At 49.6% G+C, this 20,000-nt stretch overlaps 1 protein-coding gene across 1 annotated transcript in view; it reads right to left on the bottom strand.

Moving 5' to 3' along the window:
• The window catches only part of oafa (OAF homolog a), a gene marked incomplete at its 5' end in the record, with an annotated part of 27,759 nt that extends 16,719 nt beyond the window's left edge, over window positions 1-11,040 (bottom strand). Inside the window, 3 exons of the mRNA XM_084311910.1 lie at window positions 5,649-5,783; window positions 9,701-9,835; window positions 11,035-11,040. Coding sequence (XP_084168036.1) covers window positions 5,649-5,783; window positions 9,701-9,835; window positions 11,035-11,040 — 276 coding nt within the window. The remainder of the gene's footprint in view (window positions 1-5,648; window positions 5,784-9,700; window positions 9,836-11,034) is intronic.
• Between the last annotated feature and the right edge of the window lie 8,960 nt (window positions 11,041-20,000).

The following is a 20,000-nucleotide window of genomic DNA, read 5'->3' as shown; positions in this document are numbered from 1 at the left end:
TTTCATACAAAATCGCATGACCTCTTCTACCTTAACTTAGCATTTTTCTTTTGCATTTTAGTTTTGTATATTTTGTATAGTATTTGCTCTTTATTCTTTTAACTTTTTTTTTACTGTATGAAGCACAATCTCAGGAGGCTCACACAGAACCAAGCCTTTCACTATGATGTGCATGTACCTTATATGTGACAAATAAAACAACACTTGAACTCTTGTTTTTGTAAGCGACCCACCGGAGATGGCGACCGGTATCCGTAGCAACGCGTCGCATAGCGACCATCTGACCCCTCACCCACCTCCCGAGCCATATATATAAAAAAAAAGGCGTGCCTTGGAAATGTCATTCTTATGTAGCCTAAGTAACATCAAACTGGACCCCTGGCTGACCCCCGTCTGACTGCAGCGCTGAGCCCAACATGAGATACCGGCTTCACTAATTGATTTTGATTTTATTAAGGATCCCCCTTAGCTGGTGCCATAGCAACCAGCTAGTCTTACTGGGGTCCACACAAACAAACAAAAAACATACTAAAACAATTATTATTGCAAAACAAAATCATTAAAAGTCAGTACTCAACACACAATGCATAATGAAACTAACAATTAAGATGGCAAATTACATACACATATTTTCTGTATGTAAAAAAATACAAATCTACTGGTCAGATATTTTAGACATAATGGAACAGATGTTCGAGAAAATGGGTATAGAAAAACATGATATACTGTTAGGAACACGCCCCAAAAACCTACAAAAAGAAGAATTATACCTTTTATTTTATTTTGAGAGCTGCAGCATTTAAACAAATAACAAGAGCTTGGAAAAAACTTGAACCCCCGAAAGTAAACAAATGGTTAGAAACTGTAGAGGACATATATATATGTGGGTACACATACTATACCTAAATGTAAAATGACTTTCTTTGACACAATAAAGTATAAAAAAAGATGGCTAAAATGACATGCAAGCAAAGAAACTAAACAAAATACTTTACAGTGTTAAATACAATTGAAGATTCTTTTAAAAAGTGAATCTACTGTAAATGCAGCAGAGGCTTTGAGGCAGGTTATTCCAAAGAGTTAATGCTCTAAAAATAAAATATCTCCTTATTAAAGCGTTGGTTTTTTGACCTGGCAATTCAAGTTCTGCTTCTCCACTAGATCGGCCGCTCCTCCTCTCCTCCCTGAAAAACAACGTCCCCGCCCAACCCAACCCCCCCCCCCCCACCCCCCCGTCAGCAAACCCTCCTAAAACAACATTCTCCTGATACGTTGGGAGCGGGGGAACACAGGCCAGTGCACTCCGAGGGGACGGCTAACAACAACACCCCTATTAAAAACAACTCTGTTTCCTCTGTTGCAAACCGCCTCGTTGGCTTCTCTCCATAAATTGCAAAATGTCCAAAACTCCCTCCTAATGTTCCGTTTCCTCCCCCTCAGACCTTATGGTGTTCTTGTTCTGTTCTTGACTTATTGTTATGTTTTCTTCTTGACTTGTTTAAAGAAGACCTGTACGGCCCATGGGGACATTAACGTGTGTTGTCGGGCCTTATAAATAAATTTGATTTGATTTGATTTGACGGCGAAAGATTGGACAGGTCTCGGCTGTCCTAACTGGGGTGGGTAGTTCATTCCACCATTGTGGGGCAAGGACTGAGAATAGGCGACTTCTCTTTGATGACCCTCCCGGAGCTCGGATAGGAGTGGGTATGAGGCGGCCAGAAGATGCAGAGCGTAGGGGTCTTGAGGGTGTGTAGTTAGAGACCATTGACCGGAGGTAGGCGGGAGCGGTCCCCTAACTGAGGACCTGGCCACCTCACAGTCCCCTAACTGAGACCTCTCCACCTCACAGTCCCCTAACTGAGGACCTGTTCACCTCACAGTCCCCTAACTGAGGACCTGACCACCTCACAGTCCCACGAACGAAAAAAAAATAACGCAAAAAAATTAACTAACTAAAACGAAAACGCAAAAAAACTAACAAACTAAAAAAAAACGCAAAAAAAAGAACGCAAAAAAAAGAACGAACTAAAACGAAAACGCAAAAAAAAAAACACAAAAAAACGAACGCAAAAAAAGAACGCAAAAAAAGTAACGAACTAAAACGAAAACGAACGCAAAAAAAGAACAAAAAAAGAACAAAAAAACTAACGAAAAAAAATGAACTAACTAAAACAAAAACGCAAAAAAACTAACGAACTAAAACGAAAACGAAAAAAACCATCTCACAGTCCCCTAACTGAGACCTCTCCACCTCACAGTCCCCTAACTGAGGACCTGACCACCTCACAGTCCTCTAACTGAGGACCTGACCACCTCACAGTCCCCTAACTGAGGACCTGACCACCTCACAGTCCCCTAACTGAGGACCTGACCACCTCACAGTCCTCTAACTGAGACCTCTCCACCTCACAGTCCCCTAACTGAGGACCTGACCACCTCACAGTCCTCTAACTGAGACCTCTCCACCTCACAGTCCCCTAACTGAGGACCTGACCACCTCACAGTCCCCTAACTGAGGACCTGACCACCTCACAGTCCCCTAACTGAGGACCTGACCACCTCACAGTCCCCTAACTGAGACCTGACCACCTCACAGTCCCCTAACTGAGGACCTGACCACCTCACAGTCCCCTAACTGAGGACCTGACCACCTCACAGTCCCCTAACTGAGACCTGACCACCTCACAGTCCCCTAACTGAGGACCTGACCACCTCACAGTCCCCTAACTGAGACCTCTCCACCTCACAGTCCCCTAACTGAGGACCTGACCACCTCACAGTCCTCTAACTGAGACCTCTCCACCTCACAGTCCCCTAACTGAGGACCTGACCACCTCACAGTCCTCTAACTGAGGACCTCTCCACCTCACAGTCCCCTAACTGAGGACCTGACCACCTCACAGTCCCCTAACTGAGGACCTGACCACCTCACAGTCCCCTAACTGAGACCTGACCACCTCACAGTCCCCTAACTGAGGACCTGACCACCTCACAGTCCCCTAACTGAGACCTCTCCACCTCACAGTCCCCTAACTGAGGACCTGACCACCTCACAGTCCCCTAACTGAGACCTGACCACCTCACAGTCCCCTAACTGAGGACCTGACCACCTCACAGTCCCCTAACTGAGGACCTGGCCACCTCACAGTCCCCTAACTGAGGACCTGACCACCTCACAGTCCCCTAACTGAGGACCTGACCACCTCACAGTCCCCTAACTGAGGACCTGGCCACCTCACAGTCCCCTAACTGAGACCTCTCCACCTCACAGTCCCCTAACTGAGGACCTGTTCACCTCACAGTCCCCTAACTGAGGACCTGACCACCTCACAGTCCCCTAACTGAGGACCTGACCACCTCACAGTCCCCTAACTGAGGACCTGACCACCTCACAGTCCCCTAACTGAGGACCTGGCCACCTCACAGTCCCCTAACTGAGGACCTGACCACCTCACAGTCCCCTAACTGAGGACCTGACCACCTCACAGTCCCCTAACTGAGGACCTGACCACCTCACAGTCCCCTAACTGAGGACCTGACCACCTCACAGTCCCCTAACTGAGGACCTGACCACCTCACAGTCCCCTAACTGAGGACCTGACCACCTCACAGTCCCCTAACTGAGGACCTGACCACCTCACAGTCCCCTAACTGAGGACCTGACCACCTCACAGTCCTCTAACTGAGACCTCTCCACCTCACAGTCCCCTAACTGAGGACCTGACCACCTCACAGTCCCCTAACTGAGACTTGACCACCTCACAGTCCCCTAACTGAGGACCTGACCACCTCACAGTCCTCTAACTGAGACCTCTCCACCTCACAGTCCCCTAACTGAGGACCTGACCACCTCACAGTCCCCTAACTGAGGACCTGACCACCTCACAGTCCCCTAACTGAGACCTGACCACCTCACAGTCCCCTAACTGAGGACCTGACCACCTCACAGTCCCCTAACTGAGACCTCTCCACCTCACAGTCCCCTAACTGAGGACCTGACCACCTCACAGTCCTCTAACTGAGGACCTGTTCACCTCACAGTCCCCTAACTGAGGACCTGACCACCTCACAGTCCCCTAACTGAGGACCTGACCACCTCACAGTCCCCTAACTGAGGACCTGACCACCTCACAGTCCCCTAACTGAGGACCTGACCACCTCACAGTCCCCTAACTGAGGACCTGACCACCTCACAGTCCCCTAACTGAGGACCTGACCACCTCACAGTCCCCTAACTGAGGACCTGACCACCTCACAGTCCCCTAACTGAGGACCTGACCACCTCACAGTCCTCTAACTGAGACCTCTCCACCTCACAGTCCCCTAACTGAGGACCTGACCACCTCACAGTCCCCTAACTGAGACTTGACCACCTCACAGTCCCCTAACTGAGGACCTGACCACCTCACAGTCCTCTAACTGAGACCTCTCCACCTCACAGTCCCCTAACTGAGGACCTGACCACCTCACAGTCCCCTAACTGAGGACCTGACCACCTCACAGTCCCCTAACTGAGACCTGACCACCTCACAGTCCCCTAACTGAGGACCTGACCACCTCACAGTCCCCTAACTGAGACCTCTCCACCTCACAGTCCCCTAACTGAGGACCTGACCACCTCACAGTCCTCTAACTGAGGACCTGTTCACCTCACAGTCCCCTAACTGAGGACCTGACCACCTCACAGTCCCCTAACTGAGGACCTGGCCACCTCACAGTCCCCTAACTGAGGACCTCTCCACCTCACAGTCCCCTAACTGAGGACCTGACCACCAGCAGCAATAACGATACACACGCGCTACCACACACACACACTACTCAGCTGATAGAGTTGTGCCCTTCCTTCCTGATGGCTTGTCGTACAGAACTTGTAAGTCGCTTTGGATAAAAGCGTCAGCTAAATGACTAAATGTAAAAATGTAAATGTACCACACACACACACACGCCACCGCAAACATGCACAGCAATATACCCAAGGGATGTCCGATATTATCGGCCGACCAATATTATCGGCCGATATCGGCAGTAAAATGTGATATCGGAAAATATCGGTATCGGTTTAAAAAAAAAAGAAAAACAATAACAATATTTGTTATATATATATCCAGTGAAATTATTAGTTACCTGAAATTATTCAGTTTTTTGGGGGGGGAAACCCTGCATATATCGGTATCGGTTGATATCGGTATCGGAAATTAAGAGTTGGACAATATCGGAATATCGGTATCGGTAAAAAAGCCAATATCGAGCATCCCTAACCCAATGCTTAATGTGTATTGTCAGTCAGTTAGTCAATTCAGTTTAGTTTCAGTTCATTTCCAGAATGGGTTTAGCTAGTTTCAGTTTTGTTTGATAGTAAAAAAACATTTTTTGCGTATATTAGTTTGTTTAAAAATTTTGCTTTTATTCATTTGAGAGTTTTTCTCCAAACCTAGTTATAGTTTTTAGTTTAGTTTTAGTATAACAACCTTGGTGTGTGTGTGTGTGTGTGTGTGTGTGTGTGTGTGTGTGTGTGTGTGTGTGTGTGTGTGTGTGTGTGTGTGCACGGTGGGAGTAGAGTGTTGGTTGAGTGTTTTAGGGCCACAAAACAATCTTGCTTAATAGGGCCAGGAAAGCTGCGGGCCCGGCCCTGGACCTAGACCCACCTGTCGGAGTCGGGCCATGGACTCGCTGGGGATGATCTCGTTGTGGCCGAGGCGGGAGACGAAGCAGAGGGCCTGGTACTGACTCTGTCCTCGCTCCAGCTCGCCCAGAACCAGCGCCCGGAAGATCCTCACATCCTGGAGACCACAAGGAGAGAACCAACGGATACATTTAATAATAATAAATGGCTGCATTTATATAACAGCTTTTATCCAAAGCACTTTACAATTTGTTCCTCACATTCTCTACCCGTTCACTCACACGTTCACACACCGACGGCGGAGGCGACCATGCAAGGTGCCACAACCTGCTCATCTTGCTCAAGGACACTTTTGACAAGCTGCCCGGGAGGAGCGGGAATCAAACCAGGATCCTCCGGATAATAATAATAATAATTTAATAATTTAGGACATGCTCAGAGGTCCTCAATCGGCACACATGCGATGCATGCATGCAATTCGTATCTGCAATTAACCCATCCCGTCGTCCTTCCCCCCCAAGGGCAGCCGGGAGCAGACAGGCGTCAACGTGAGCCGCGCCAGGGGACCAATCCAAGTGCTCCTGTCCGTCTTCGTCAAGGACGCCACAGCGTTAGCGATCTATTGTTGTGCATGTTTTTCCATTGGGTTTATCTTATCGGGGGGGAAACCCTTGCGAGCACGGGGAGAACATGCAAACTCCACACAGAAAGGCCTGGGAGATATCCACCTGGATAACCAGACGACTGCTCTACCTCCTGAGCCACTGTCCCCCCCCCCCCCCCCCATAGAATTGAGGTTGAAAATCGTCGGGTAAACAAAACGTATCCGCCGTATGGAACTGGGTCCCGGTGGGTTCGACTTGCATGAAGCCGGTTAGAATGAATACGTTTATGAAGCACTTTTCCAGACACTCAAAAAGTTATTCAATATGTGCAGTTTATAGCTGTTCAAACAACCGTCTACTGAGAGAGCCAAGAGGGTTCCTGCTCATTGTATATCAACGCTGCCTCATCATCGGACAGTTTGTTGATAGTTTGATCCTCATGTAAGAACTGTAGACAGTGTTGTTCCTGCTCTGCCGTTGCTTATTTTTCGTCGCTGTCAAATTAAGGCTTTCAGAATGTATATATGTTGACATAATCATCTCCTCCACCGTTTCTCACATCTTAAAATTGTGTAACAGCAGCAAAAGCGGCGAAGAAAAAATTATGCCGGCAGAGTTCATGGAGAAATGTGTTGCTGTTGGCAACAGAGGGATGCCTGGCAGGCCCCCAAAGAGATCAGGAGTTCTGCGAGAGAGGGAGTGCAAAGCATGATGGGAAGCTCCGGGCTCTATGGAGGTCCCGTCTTCCCCCACCCCCCCCCCCCCCCCCCCACCCTGTTACTGTTTTTTTGGTTTTCATTTTCACATTTATTTTTTTCTCTCTTCACTTTTTCTCCCATCCCCCAATTTAGTCGTTATGCCAATTCTCGTCCTGGTCGTTGCGCCCACTGGTCGGTCTGGGGAGGGTGTAGACTACCACATGCTGCCCTACTGTCGGTCTGGGGAGGGTGTAGACTACCACATGCTGCCCTACTGTCGGTCTGGGGAGGGTGTAGACTACCACATGCTGCCCTACTGTCAGTCTGGGGAGGGTGTAGACTTACCACATGCTGCCCTACTGTCAGTATGGGGAGGAGGGTGTAGACTACCACACGCTGCCCTACTGTCAGTCTGGGGAGGGTGTAGACTACCACATGCTGCCCTACTGTCAGTCTGGGGAGGAGGGTGTAGACTACCACACGCTGCCCTACTGTAGGTCTGGGGAGGGTGTAGACTACCACACGCTGCCCTACTGTCTGTCTGGGGAGGGTGTAGACTACCACACGCTGCCCTACTGTCGGTCTGGGGAGGGTGTAGACTACCACATGCTGCCCTACTGTCTGTCTGGGGAGGGTGTAGACTACCACACGCTGCCCTACTGTTGGTCTGGGGAGGGTGTAGACTACCACATGCTGCCCTACTGTCGGTCTGGGCAGGGTGTAGACTACCACATGCTGCCCTACTGTCAGTCTGTGGAGGGTGTAGACTACCACATGCTGCCCTACTGTCAGTCTGGGGAGGGTGTAGACTACCACATGCTGCCCTACTGTCGGCCTGGGGAGGGTGTAGACTACCGCATGCTGCCCTACTGGTCGGTCTGGGGAGGGTGTAGACTACCACATGCTGCCCTACTGTCAGCCTGGGGAGGGTGTAGACTACCACATGCTGCCCTACTGTCGGTCTGGGGAGGGTGTAGACTACCACATGCTGCCCTACTGTCGGTCTGGGGAGGGTGTAGACTACCACATGCTGCCCTACTGTCGGTCTGGGGAGGGTGTAGACTACCACATGCTGCCCTACTGTCAGTCTGGGGAGGGTATAGACTACCACATGTGCTGTTCTACTGCCGGTCTGGGGAGGGTGTAGACTACCACATGCTGCCCTACTGTCACTCTGGGGAGGGTGTAGACTACCACATGCTGCCCTACTGTCACTCTGGGGAGGGTGTAGACTACCACATGCTGCCCTACTGTCGGTCTGGGGAGGGTTTAGACTACCACATGCTGCCCTACTGTCGGTCTGGGGAGGGTGTAGACTACCACATGCTGCCCTACTGTCGGTCTGGGGAGGGTTTAGACTACCACATGCTGCCCTACTGTCGGTCTGGGGAGGGTGTAGACTACCACATGCTGCCCTACTGTCAGTCTGGGGAGGGTGTAGACTACCACATGCTGCCCTACTGTCAGTCTGGGGAGGGTGTAGACTACCACATGCTGCCCTACTGTCAGTCTGGGGAGGGTGTAGACTACCACACGCTGCCCTACTGTCGCTCCCTCCCTCTCTCTCTCTCTGCGCTGAAGGGGAGACCAGCAGCTTCAAGGCCTCCCTCCCTCCCTCCCTCCCTCCCTCCCTCCCTCCCTCCCTCCCTCCCTCTGCGCTGAAGGGGAGACCAGCAGCTTCAAGGCCTCCCTCCCTCCCACACACACACCACCACACACACACACACTCCCTCCCTCTCTCTCTCTGCGCTGAAGGGGAGACCAGCAGCTTCAAGGCCTCCCTCCCTCCCTCCCTCCCTCTCTCTCTCTCTCTCTGCGCTGAAGGAGCTCTTCAGATAAGCGGCGGGGGCAGTGAGCCGCGCACCGAGCAGCGACCAGCCCGGGGCGCGGCCCATAAGTTACGTGGGGTGAACAACAACACCGGCATATTCCGGGAGGCGCTTTCATCTGTACATGACGACAGGAGGAGGAGGCAGCCGCACGACCTTTAGCCGTAAACTACTAAGCAAATATTGATATACGACCACGATGCGATCTCTCTGTCTGCTCCCTCACATGTCTGTCTGTCTGCTCCTTCACCCGTTTGTCTGTCTCTCTGTCTGCTCCCTCACCTGTCTGTCTGTCTGCTCCTTCACCCGTTTGTCTGTCTGTCTGTCTGCTCCCTCACCTGTCTGTCTGCTCCCTCACCTGTCTGTCTGCTCCCTCACCTGTCTGTCTGCTCCCTCACCTGTCTGTCTGTCTGTCTGCTCCCTCACCTGTCTGTCTGCTCCCTCACCTGTCTGTCTGCTCCCTCACCTGTCTGTCTGCTCCCTCACCTGTCTGTCTGTCTGCTCCCTCACCTGTCTGTCTGTCTGTCTGTCTGCTCCCTCACCCGTCTGTCTGCTCCCTCACCTGTCTGTCTGCTCCCTCACCTGTCTGTCTGTCTGTCGGTCTGCTCCCTCACCTGTCTGTCTGCTCCCTCACCTGTCTGTCTGTCTGCTCCCTCACCTGTCTGTCTGTCTGTCTGCTCCCTCACCCGTCTGTCTGCTCCCTCACCTGTCTGTCTGCTCCCTCACCTGTCTGTCTGTCTGTCTGTCTGCTCCCTCACCTGTCTGGCTGCTCCCTCACCCGTCTGTCTGTCTGCTCCCTCACCTGTCTGTCTGCTCCCTCACCTGTCTGTATGTCTGTCTGTCTGTCTGCTCCCTCACCCGTCTGTCTGTCTGTCTGCTCCCTCACCTGTCTGTCTGTCTGTCTGTCTGCTCCCTCACCTGTCTGTCTGCCTGCTCCCTCACCTGTGGAGCCGGACAGCGTTCTGCGCGGCGGGTAAACACGACTTGAAAGGCGGCCGTGGCAGACGGACTGAGGTGCCCGCTGCGCTGCCTGTGATCCGCCTCCTCTGTAATAACAACAAGCCGGTGCCTCGCGTTCTAAAACAGAACAAAGTCCGTGTGATTAAAGAGCATGTCGAGAGGAGCCAGCCATTAGTGTAGCAGGGGGGGGGGGGGGGGGGGGGACAAGGAGAGAGGAGAGGGAGAGGAGGAGAGGAGAGGTGAGGTGAGGAGAGAGGAGAGAGGAGAGAGAGGAGGGAGAGGAGAGGAGAGGCCAGCCATTAGTGTAGCACGGGGGGGGGGGACAAGGAGAGAGAGAGAGGAGGAGAGGAGAGGAGGAGAGGATAGGATAGGAGAGGATAGGAGGAGGAGAGGAGAGAAGAGGAGAGAAGAGAGGGAGAGGAGGAGAGGAGAGAAGAGGAGAGAAGAGGGAGAGAGAGGGAGAGAGGAGGGAGGAGGAGAGGGGGAAGGAGAGAGGAGAGGAGAGGAGAGAAGAGGAGTGAAGAGAGGGAGAGGATAGGAGAGAGGGAAGGAGAGGAGAGGAGAGAGGAGAGAGGGAGAGGAGAGAGGGAGAGAGAGAGGAGAGAAGAGAGGGAGAGGAGAGGAGGGGAGGAGAGGAGAGGAGGAGAGAGGAGAGGAGCGGAGAGGAGGAGGAGAGGAGAGGAGAGGGAGAGAGAGGAGAGGAGAGGAGGGAGAGAGGAGAGGAGAGGAGAGGAGAGGAGAGGAGAGGAGAGGAGGAGAGAGGAGAGGAGAGGAGCCAGACATTAGTGTAGCAGGGGGGACGGAGGAGACAGAGAGGCCTGACTGCAGGACCTCCCAGAGTGCAGACACACGGCACTGTGCTGGGGGGGGGGGGGGGGGGGGGAGGAGGGCATTCCTGCCAGACACATTGAGTGCTGCAGGGCTCTCTGGGTAATTACAGGGCAACTGGGGTCTCCAGTTGTGTGTTGTGTGTAGTCGTAGTGTTAGCCGATATGTCAGATAAAGGTGTTCAGCCGTATTGGAGTGGATGTAGTGGTTGTTTTGGGGCTGTGTGCGTGTATGTGTGTGTATATGTACGTATAAGTGTACAGGAGTGTATGTGTGTGTGTATGTGTATGTATGTGGGTATGTGTGTGTATGTGTATGTATGTGTGTGTATGTGGGTATGTGTGTGTATGTGTATGTATGTGGGTATGTGTGTGTATGTGTATGTATGTGTGTGTATGTATGTGGCTATGTGTGTGTATGTGTGTGTATGTGTGTATGTGTGTGTATGTGTGTATGTGTGTGTCCTGATAGCTACTCTAACCTCTGACCCACATGTGTACTTGACACAGGCCAGGGGGCGTCTATACTTTCCGTAGCCGCATTTCTGCAGGACGCTCTCTGATTGGCCACTGACTGACGATCTCTGATTGGCCACTGACATGTTTGCCCAATCGCGTGACGAGCTGTGTCTTTGCCCATTTCCGCGTCGAACAGCCTGCAAACTACCTGGCGTTCTATCGCCACAAACTCTAACCTTAACCAACTTCGAAAGAGTGCCTAAGCCTAACCAGTGTAAAAACTGGCGTCGGCCAATCAGAGAGCGTCCTGCAGAAATGCGGCTACAGAAAGTATAGACGTGGCCAGGAGGGCAGAGGGACACCTTCAACTTCTGACACAACCTGATGACCTCATCAAAAGGAGCCACTGAACATGTACACAACTTCTGACACAACCTGATGACCTCATCAAGAGGAGCCACTGAACATGTACACAACTTCTGATGCAACCTGATGACCTCATCAAGAGGAGCCACTGAACATGTACACAACCTGATGACCTCATCAAGAGGAGCCACTGAACATGTACACAACTTCTGACGCAACCTGATGACCTCATCAAGAGGAGCCACTGAACATGTACACAACTTCTGACGCAACCTGATGACCTCATCAAGAGGAGCCAGTGAACATGTACACAACTTCTGACGCAACCTGATGACCTCATCACTGAACATGTACACACTTCTGACACAACCTGATGACCTCATCACTGAACATGTACACAACTTCTGACACAACCTGATGACCTCATCACTAAACATGTACACAACTTCTGACACAACCTGATGACCTCATCACTGAACATGTACACAACTTCTGACACAACCTGATGACCTCATCACTGAACATGTACACAACTTCTGACACAACCTGATGACCTCATCACTGAACATGTACACAACAGGTCAGAGAAGAAAACACGTCACAATCTGTCAGCAGCAGCAGGGCGATGGATTCTCAACTTTAACATGAACTGAAGCCAAAGTTCAAATCCAGGCGCCACAAAATCACTTTTCCAGCCCGATGTTTTGTGCAACAAGGCAATATCAGGCTTGACTTAAAACATTACTTTCCTAACTTAGTGAAACAAATGTAACAAATTAACACATAAGATATAAATTTACTGAATTGTTATTTCTTATTTTATTTCTTATTATATTATATTATTATTTAATAATTTTTTTTTTATCCAATACATATTTTGGTTTTTCGATATCCGATCCAGCTATTTTAGTCGTATCGGGGCTGATATCCGATATCAATATCGGATCATCCCTAACAACTCTGTTTCAAGTCTTTGCTGACACCGTGCCAACTCGCACTGGGCACACTCACCCGCACGCACGCACACACACTCACACTCACACGCACACACACACACAAGTAGTGTGGGGAATGAGAGTAGATAAGAGGCATGTTGTAGGTAATGTGATATAAGCAGAGTGAGATATGCAGCGATGGGGTGTTAAAAAAAAACTGTTATTAATTATTAATGATGAAAGAAAAAGAGCATACATACACCTGATCAAATAATGACAGGGAGCGTCCAGAGAGAGAGAGGAAGATGAGAGAGAGATAGAGTGAGAGAGAGACAGAGAGAGTGAGGAAGAGAGATAGAGAGACGGAGAGATAGAGAAGAGAAGAGAGTGCCGAGTTTGACAGATCAAAGGGCAGATATCCCTTTTAAATCCTGCCAAGAAGAGGCTCGGTAATGTTTTTAAAATCAGAGCTTTATGCAAACCACTGAGGGGGGAGGAGGGGGAGGAGGGGAGGAGGGGGGAGGAGGGGAGGAGGGCAGAACATCTTAAACGGCAGATCAGAGGAGGACGACGCCTGACGCCCGGGACAGACGCCGGGCACCTCGGCGGCGTGCGTGTGCACAGTACCACGGAACGTGCGCACGCTTTTCCTTTCCGCGCCCCGCGTTCAGATCACAGCGGCCCTGCCCCCCCGACAGCTGGCTGCTGAACTGCAGCGGCTCACAGCCTGATGTCTCACAGCCTGATGTCCCACAGCCTGATGTCTCACAGCCTGATGTCTCACAGCCCGATGTCTCACAGCCTGATGTCTCACAGCCCGATGTCTCACAGCCTGATGTCTCACAGCCCGATGTCCCACAGCCCGATGTCTCACAGCCTGATGTCTCACAGCCCGATGTCTCACAGCCTGATGTCTCACAGCCCGATGTCCCACAGCCCGATGGGAGTCCATGCCATGAAGACTGCAGCAGCATCAACAAGAGCACACGCCAGGCGACGACGCGCCACACACTCGGCGGGTTGCCGTGTCATTTCCTGTTGGCACCGGCGGGCAGACCCAGCTTCCCCCCCCCAGCCAGGGACATACATTACAGACCCAGCCGACGGCTGGCTGCCCAAATACCCCAGGCCGGGGGACAAAGATAACAGCGGGTGAAACATCTGGGGTGAAAGAAAAGAGAAGGAACGGCCAGAGAGAGAGAGAGAGAGAGAGAGAGAGAGAGACATGCCGCTCAGCCTGAACAATAGCTGCTCCTTCTCCTTCTAGGGATAATCTGGCTGACCAACGCTCAGGCTCACAGCCTTCCTCACTCAGGGTGTCTGACCAACGCTCGGGCTCCACAGCCTTCCTCACTCAGGGTGTCTGACCAACGCTCGGGCTCACAGCCTTCCTCACTCAGGGTGTCTGACCAACGCTCCATTGGCCTTTTCAGACACGGACGCGATCAGAATTTGTCCCCATTGACCTTCAGTCTCTTCTGACACACATCCCCGATGAGCTTCCTCTTGGGAATCATACGTGTGGTGGTGCTAAAGATAGTGTGATCCCACTGAAGAGACACCATACTGCAGTCATCCTCCACCCTGAAGATAGTGTGATCGGTAATTGATTATTTCTTGCTTTGTACATAACTTGCAGAGTTTTAAAAGTTTACCATATCAATGAACTTCAAAATGTGTGATTGTAGAAACAGTGTGTGTGTGTGTGTGTGTGTGTGGTCCCGATATCGTGCATTGTTTATTACTCTTATTGCTCCAGAAGGTCACTGGAGTGCAGTGAGGGCCATTTTAAAACACTATCAAGATTCAAGAGGGTCACATACTGTACCAGGGCATACAGTGAAATGCGGGTGGCCATGCCCGCTTCGATTGTGCAATAATACTAATAATAAAATAGAAAACGGGTAATAAAGTATACATAAAAAGGGCATGATAAAATAGAATAAATTGCTGAGATTGTTAGCTACGGGTTTAAGGCACTGGGTCCTATGTACACTACTAGAGTTGTTCCGATACCGATACCAGTATCAAAAATGCCGCCGATACTGCCTAAAATGCTGGTATCGGCGAGTACCCTCTAATGTTGCGCTCCGATACCATATGACGTAATTTATCAACAACACTGCGGACGTTGGGTTCTGTAGATATACCCTACTCGCTGAGTGAGCATTATAAAACAAACGTGTGCTTAATCGACCGTGAATTAAAGTGTCAATTGCCATTTTAACAGCAGAGCAGATACTTTCTTAAAATGCCATCGTCCCGGCAGAGCGCTGTTGACGGGGAGCTCTGATGTTATTAGCATTAGCTGAACAGCTAACCGAAAGCTAGCATTAACTAACGTTAAAGGTTTAGCCATAACGTTACCTTGGCTAAAGTTGGGGCTATTCCTAATCCAGCAATAATGGCTGCAGACCTGCAAGCAAAGTACAGCAGGTTGGCAAAGGAGTATTCCAAGTTAAATCACAATGTCACCAGTAACGTTAGTTTTTCCATATACCGGTAGCTCTGATGCTAGCTAACCTAGCTCATGGTAACGTCGTCATTGCACAATTGCACGTCGCGTACACAATTAATGACATGTTGCGGACAGCCATATCGGCGACAATGTTTAGCTTTTAGTGCCAAATGATAAGAGTCTGAGGCGGAGTCTCAAAAGAGAATGTTGAATATTTATTGTGCAAAAATCACAACAACAGAGCCTCTGCTACTAAACGGAGCCTTCTTGTGGAAGCAAGTGCAGCAACGAATAATGTCCGTGTGGAACTAATGTGCCAACAACCATTCCGTGGGTGAACTCATTGAGATAGTTTTCAATTACTGATACTAATACTAATCTATACAATCACCTGTTGTTGAATAAAACTTTATAGTTATTACTAAAAAACAGTATATAAATAGTAGCTGTATTTATTAAAAAAATATATAAAATAAACGTATAATTTATATGATTTTTTTTATTTTTTTAATGTATGCACTGGTATCGGATAAGTATCGGTATCGGCCGATACCCAAAGCTTAGGTATCGGAATCGGATCGGAAAGGAAAAAATGGTATCGGAACATCTCTGTACACTACTATACTATCGAACCCGGGGGCGCCTGCGTGAATTCACTGCTTGGTAACGTGTCTATATGCCTCTTAAGGGGGAGTGAGTTTAACTCGCAGTATCGCTACATGCCACAGTCACTTCACAACACTTTTTTTTATATCCACTTTTTCTCCTCATTTTCAATTTTTCTCCCATCTTAATTTCGTATTTTCCAATTCTCCCCTCCCCTGTCTTGAACGTTGCTCGCCTATGCCCCCCACTGGTCGGTTGTAGTGAGGACAGAAGCCTTGCATCACGCGTCCCCTCCGGTACACGAGGAGGCAGCCTGTCGCATCTTTTCACCAGACAGCGCGGACTCTCAGTGGCAAGGAGTAACGCGTGGGAGGCTCACGCTGCCCCCGCTACTTCCTGTTTCTGCTGTACAGGCGTCACCCAACCGACCTGTAGGAGTCGCTGTCCACAACGTCCAATCCCCACCCATCGACTTTCCACCTGCTGACTCTGGCCAAATGAGCCAGTACGACGGCCGGCCCAAGTCGAAGGCAATGCTGAGACTGGGATTCGATACCGAAGTCTCTTGCATTGGTGACGAGCGCAATCTCCGCTACGCCACCCAGCCGCCCTACTTCACAACACTTGAAGTACATTGTGACTGTGGTGGATATTACTCACGATACCTCCGCTACACTACATCTAAACTATACTATACAAGAAGAACCACATCGGTTCTTTCCTTAAAGTGACCTTTATTTTTCTCGTTCCTTTAAAGTGTCCTTTCCAGTTTTGTTTTAAAGTGACCGTTTGTGTGTGAGCGATTGCAGCATGTGTGTTGTGTGTGTGTGTGTGTGTGTGTGCTCATATGTACTTGTGTGTGGCGAGTTCAGTGTTCAGAACACTGTCATTAAGCCCCAGAGATTTCATTTTAAAAATCCATGACTGGATTCACCTGAGAAGTTTTAAGTGTCGCAGGTCAGTTCCAATCCGCTGCTTCCATCCTCACAAGAGTCGGGCCTGTATTGTGGAAAATGAGTCACCTTCTCGAAATGGCATTTGAAACATAATTACATAGAATTGAAGGGTTTGCAGACCAGCGTTCAAAGTTAAACCACCGAGCGCCCGCTTTGTTGCTTTGGATGGAAGACGACGTCGAAAATTACAAGGATGTTCGGAAAAATTTAAAGAAGGGCCGTTTTCCCCCCATTTTTTACAAAAGGGCAGGTGAGAACATTTGAAAGGAGACGGGGGGCCTCGCGGGTTTGTGTCGCCAGAACTCGAATGTAAATGTCAGCCCGGCTATAAATAATCCAGATTCCTCGGCGCTGCTCCTAGAGACACCCGGGGACTGGAGTCCAATGGAAGACAAACCAAACCACCGCTGGCAAACAACCAAACACACAAACGTGCATTCATGCCACCAGGCCGGCGGCAGCGGGGGAGGGAGGGGGGGGGGGGGGGGGGACCTGTTTAACAGGAGAGAGGGCCCCCGGGGGTACGTTTCATGGGTGGTTATTTAAGAGGTGTACAAAAGCCTATTCACACGGTCAAAAGGTGGCTTTTTACAGTCGAGCATTCTCTGGCTCCTCCGTCGCTGTAGCTCCGGCCCTGAACCCCCCCCTCAGGCCCGGTGGGTCCAAACACCTGCAGAGCCCCAGACCCTGAACCCTCAGGCCCGGTGGGTCCAAACACCTGCAGAGCCCAGACCCTGAACCAGGGGAGGAAACTAACTTTTTGGCTTACCAGCCAACTGGCGAGTATCTGATTTTTTTTACCAGCCAAACAGATTTTTTACCAGACAAAAAAAATCGCTAATTGTGATAATTACTTCTTTGTACGTCTTCGTCTAAATTGATTTTCAATCATAGTAAATTAATCACACTGTCTCTACTCTTCAAAATATTACATCATTAAATCACATATTAACATGAAAGAGGGAACTATTCTGGACTGGGTTGGGCTGAACTGGGCAGTGAAAGATGCTGGGTTGGGCTGGTCTAGGTTATACTGAATGATGAATTGAAAATGAATTGAAAATGGGGGACCCTGGTGTAAACAAGACGAAAGTCTTTCTCTGGTCTGCATCCCCTTAACAATTGCATGCATTGAGCCGTACTGTACTGTACCCATTCTGCAATCTGTTAAATAAAGTTTTCATTCATTCATTCATCACAGCTCAACTACTAGGAATGTGTGTCTGACTCTTAAGTGCAGGAAATATTCATCAGAAAGGGGGGACATGATGGAGGGAATGGAAAGAGCAGGTTTGACAGGAGCAGGGTTGAAGGGCATTGGAGTGTGGAGGAAGTGGACAAGGCATTAAGCAAACAGGACTGAAATGGGGGACCCTGATGTAAACAAGACGAAAGTCCTTCTCTGGTCTGCATCCCCTTAACAATTGTGTGTATTGAGCTGTACTGTATTGTACCCATTCTGCAATCTGTTAATAAAGTTTTCAATCAATCAATACTGGGTTGGGCTGGTTTAGGTTGGACTGAGTTGGGCAGTGAAAGAACCAAGCATTTCACTGTAATGTAATAGCTAAATAAAACAACTTGAACTTGACTTGTTACATTTGCACTCTGGTTGTATGCCAAATGTATTCTGGTTGTACTGTACTTGTGCTGTAAGATGACAATACATTGGAACCGAATCGACAACGCTAGGGGTTCAGCAGGTGTATTCTGAATGCCAAGTATGACAACATCACCGTTGTGAAGGGCATATGGGCGAGTCACAGTGGTGATATGGGGGGAAACCCGGTAATAATAAAATGTCACTCGGCTGCATTTAAGCAAAGCCGCTCAGTATAGTCGTCCACTATGTTGAATGCGCGTTATGGTAGCTTGTTACATGCTAGGTAGCTAGCCGGCTAATGTTGTTGACTTGTCATTCTCATCCGACTCGAAGGAGACGCGTCGCATGCTGTTGTTCGCCCCCATGTCAGACCGCACTGATATCCGAAAGCGACGACTCTACATGCAATTATTTTCATCCACTGGTGTGTTTTTGTCTAAATTTGTCTACGTTGTCAAGCCGGCTGCCGGTGGCAGGAGTCTGTAGGTCCGCGCGGCGCGCGCAGTGATCTGTCCACTTCCCTAGATGGGCGGCATCTTCTAGAAAATGAGTGTTCATTGGAGGAGCTTAGAGCGCATCTGTACAACGATGATGTTCATTGGTTATGGTCGGATTATTATGAGGCGCAAATGGGAGGAATCAAGGGGGGAGTCAGAGTTCGGCTTGTGCCAGTGAGCGAATCAGCAGATTGCAGAATGATTTTTTTGTTTTGTTTTGTAATTACTAGTACTCGCCAGACTGGCGAGTGCTCTTCATGAATTACTCGCCAAACGTAAAAAATACTCGCAATTGGCGAGTAAAGTGGCCTAATTTCCTCCCCTGCCCTGAACCCTCAGGCCCGGTGGGTCCAAACGCCTGCAGGGGGACCTCGGTGGGTTTATTAACACGGAGCTCCTGCTGAGAGGAGAGAAGCTCGCCCTTCATCTTATTTTCACACCAGCGCTAGTATTCCTATCATGCTTTTTTCTTTTGTTCTTAGCTCTTTTTATTAACATTTAAAAAAAAAAATTTTATCCACTTTTTCTCCCATTTTCTATATTTCTCCCATCCCAATTTTCGTATCATCCAATTCAACCCTCCCCTGTCACGAACGCTGTTTCTTGCCTCCCACAAGCCGGCTGCAATGTGGACTAAGTCATACATAGCACAAGTCCCTCCGGTACTTGAGGTAACAGCAGTCGCATCTTTTCACCTGCGCGGAGCGATCTCTCAGCGTCGGACGTCTGGGCTTTGGAGGGGCCCCGCCCCCGTCGCTTCTTGATTCTACTGCGCAGGCGCACCAACCGACCTGTAGGAGTCGCTGTCCACAACGCCCGATCCCCACCCTTCAGTTTCCCTCCCCGTAATACGGCCAATGTGTATTACTGTGGACGACCAGCTAAACTGAAAGCAATGTGGAAAGCGGGGCTCGAACAGGAGGCGTCCTGTTCGAGCCTAGTCTTCAGCATTCGTTGCGAGCGCCTTGCCCACTGCGCCACGTAGCCGCCCAAGCTGGAGCGTAACAGTGAGAAGCATTTTGTATAAAAGTATTCTGTACTTCTATATGACAACTATTAAAGAAACTTGAAACTTGAAAACTTGAATTTTAAAATGTTCTTATGTACTTTAGATACCATTGCTACCATGTATGCATGTATATGCGTTTCATTCATTATGTATATATACACATAATCAATTATGTGCCTGTTCTATTCTCCATCCATCCATCATCCACAGCAACACTATATTATCACCACATCCAGTTGGGGGGGATCCCCCTTTGAACGGTCCATCTGAGGTTTCTCTCCTCCACGTCACCTGTGGTGCTTTTTTTCCTATTGCTAGGTTTTTAGTGAGTCGTTCCTCTTCTTCATTGGGGAAAGTTGTGGATGTTATGGTGGTTTTTGTTCTGTGTTTTCGTGTGATGTTTCTTCTGGACCTGTACACAGCCCATGGGGGGGGGGGGCAGCTCCATGTGACCTCGGGCTACAAACACAGTGGAGGAGCAGAGCAGGCCACCCTGTGGTCCCAGACGGTAAAGAGGTAGAGAGCAGGCACCCTGTGGTCCCAGACGGTAAAGAGGTAAAGAGCAG

This window comes from Notolepis coatsorum (assembly GCF_963971535.1).
Source record: "Notolepis coatsorum genome assembly, chromosome: 1".
NCBI lineage: Eukaryota > Metazoa > Chordata > Actinopteri > Aulopiformes > Paralepididae > Notolepis > Notolepis coatsorum.
Note: the sequence above shows the minus strand (reverse complement) of the source record. Positions and strands in the feature narration are given on the sequence as shown.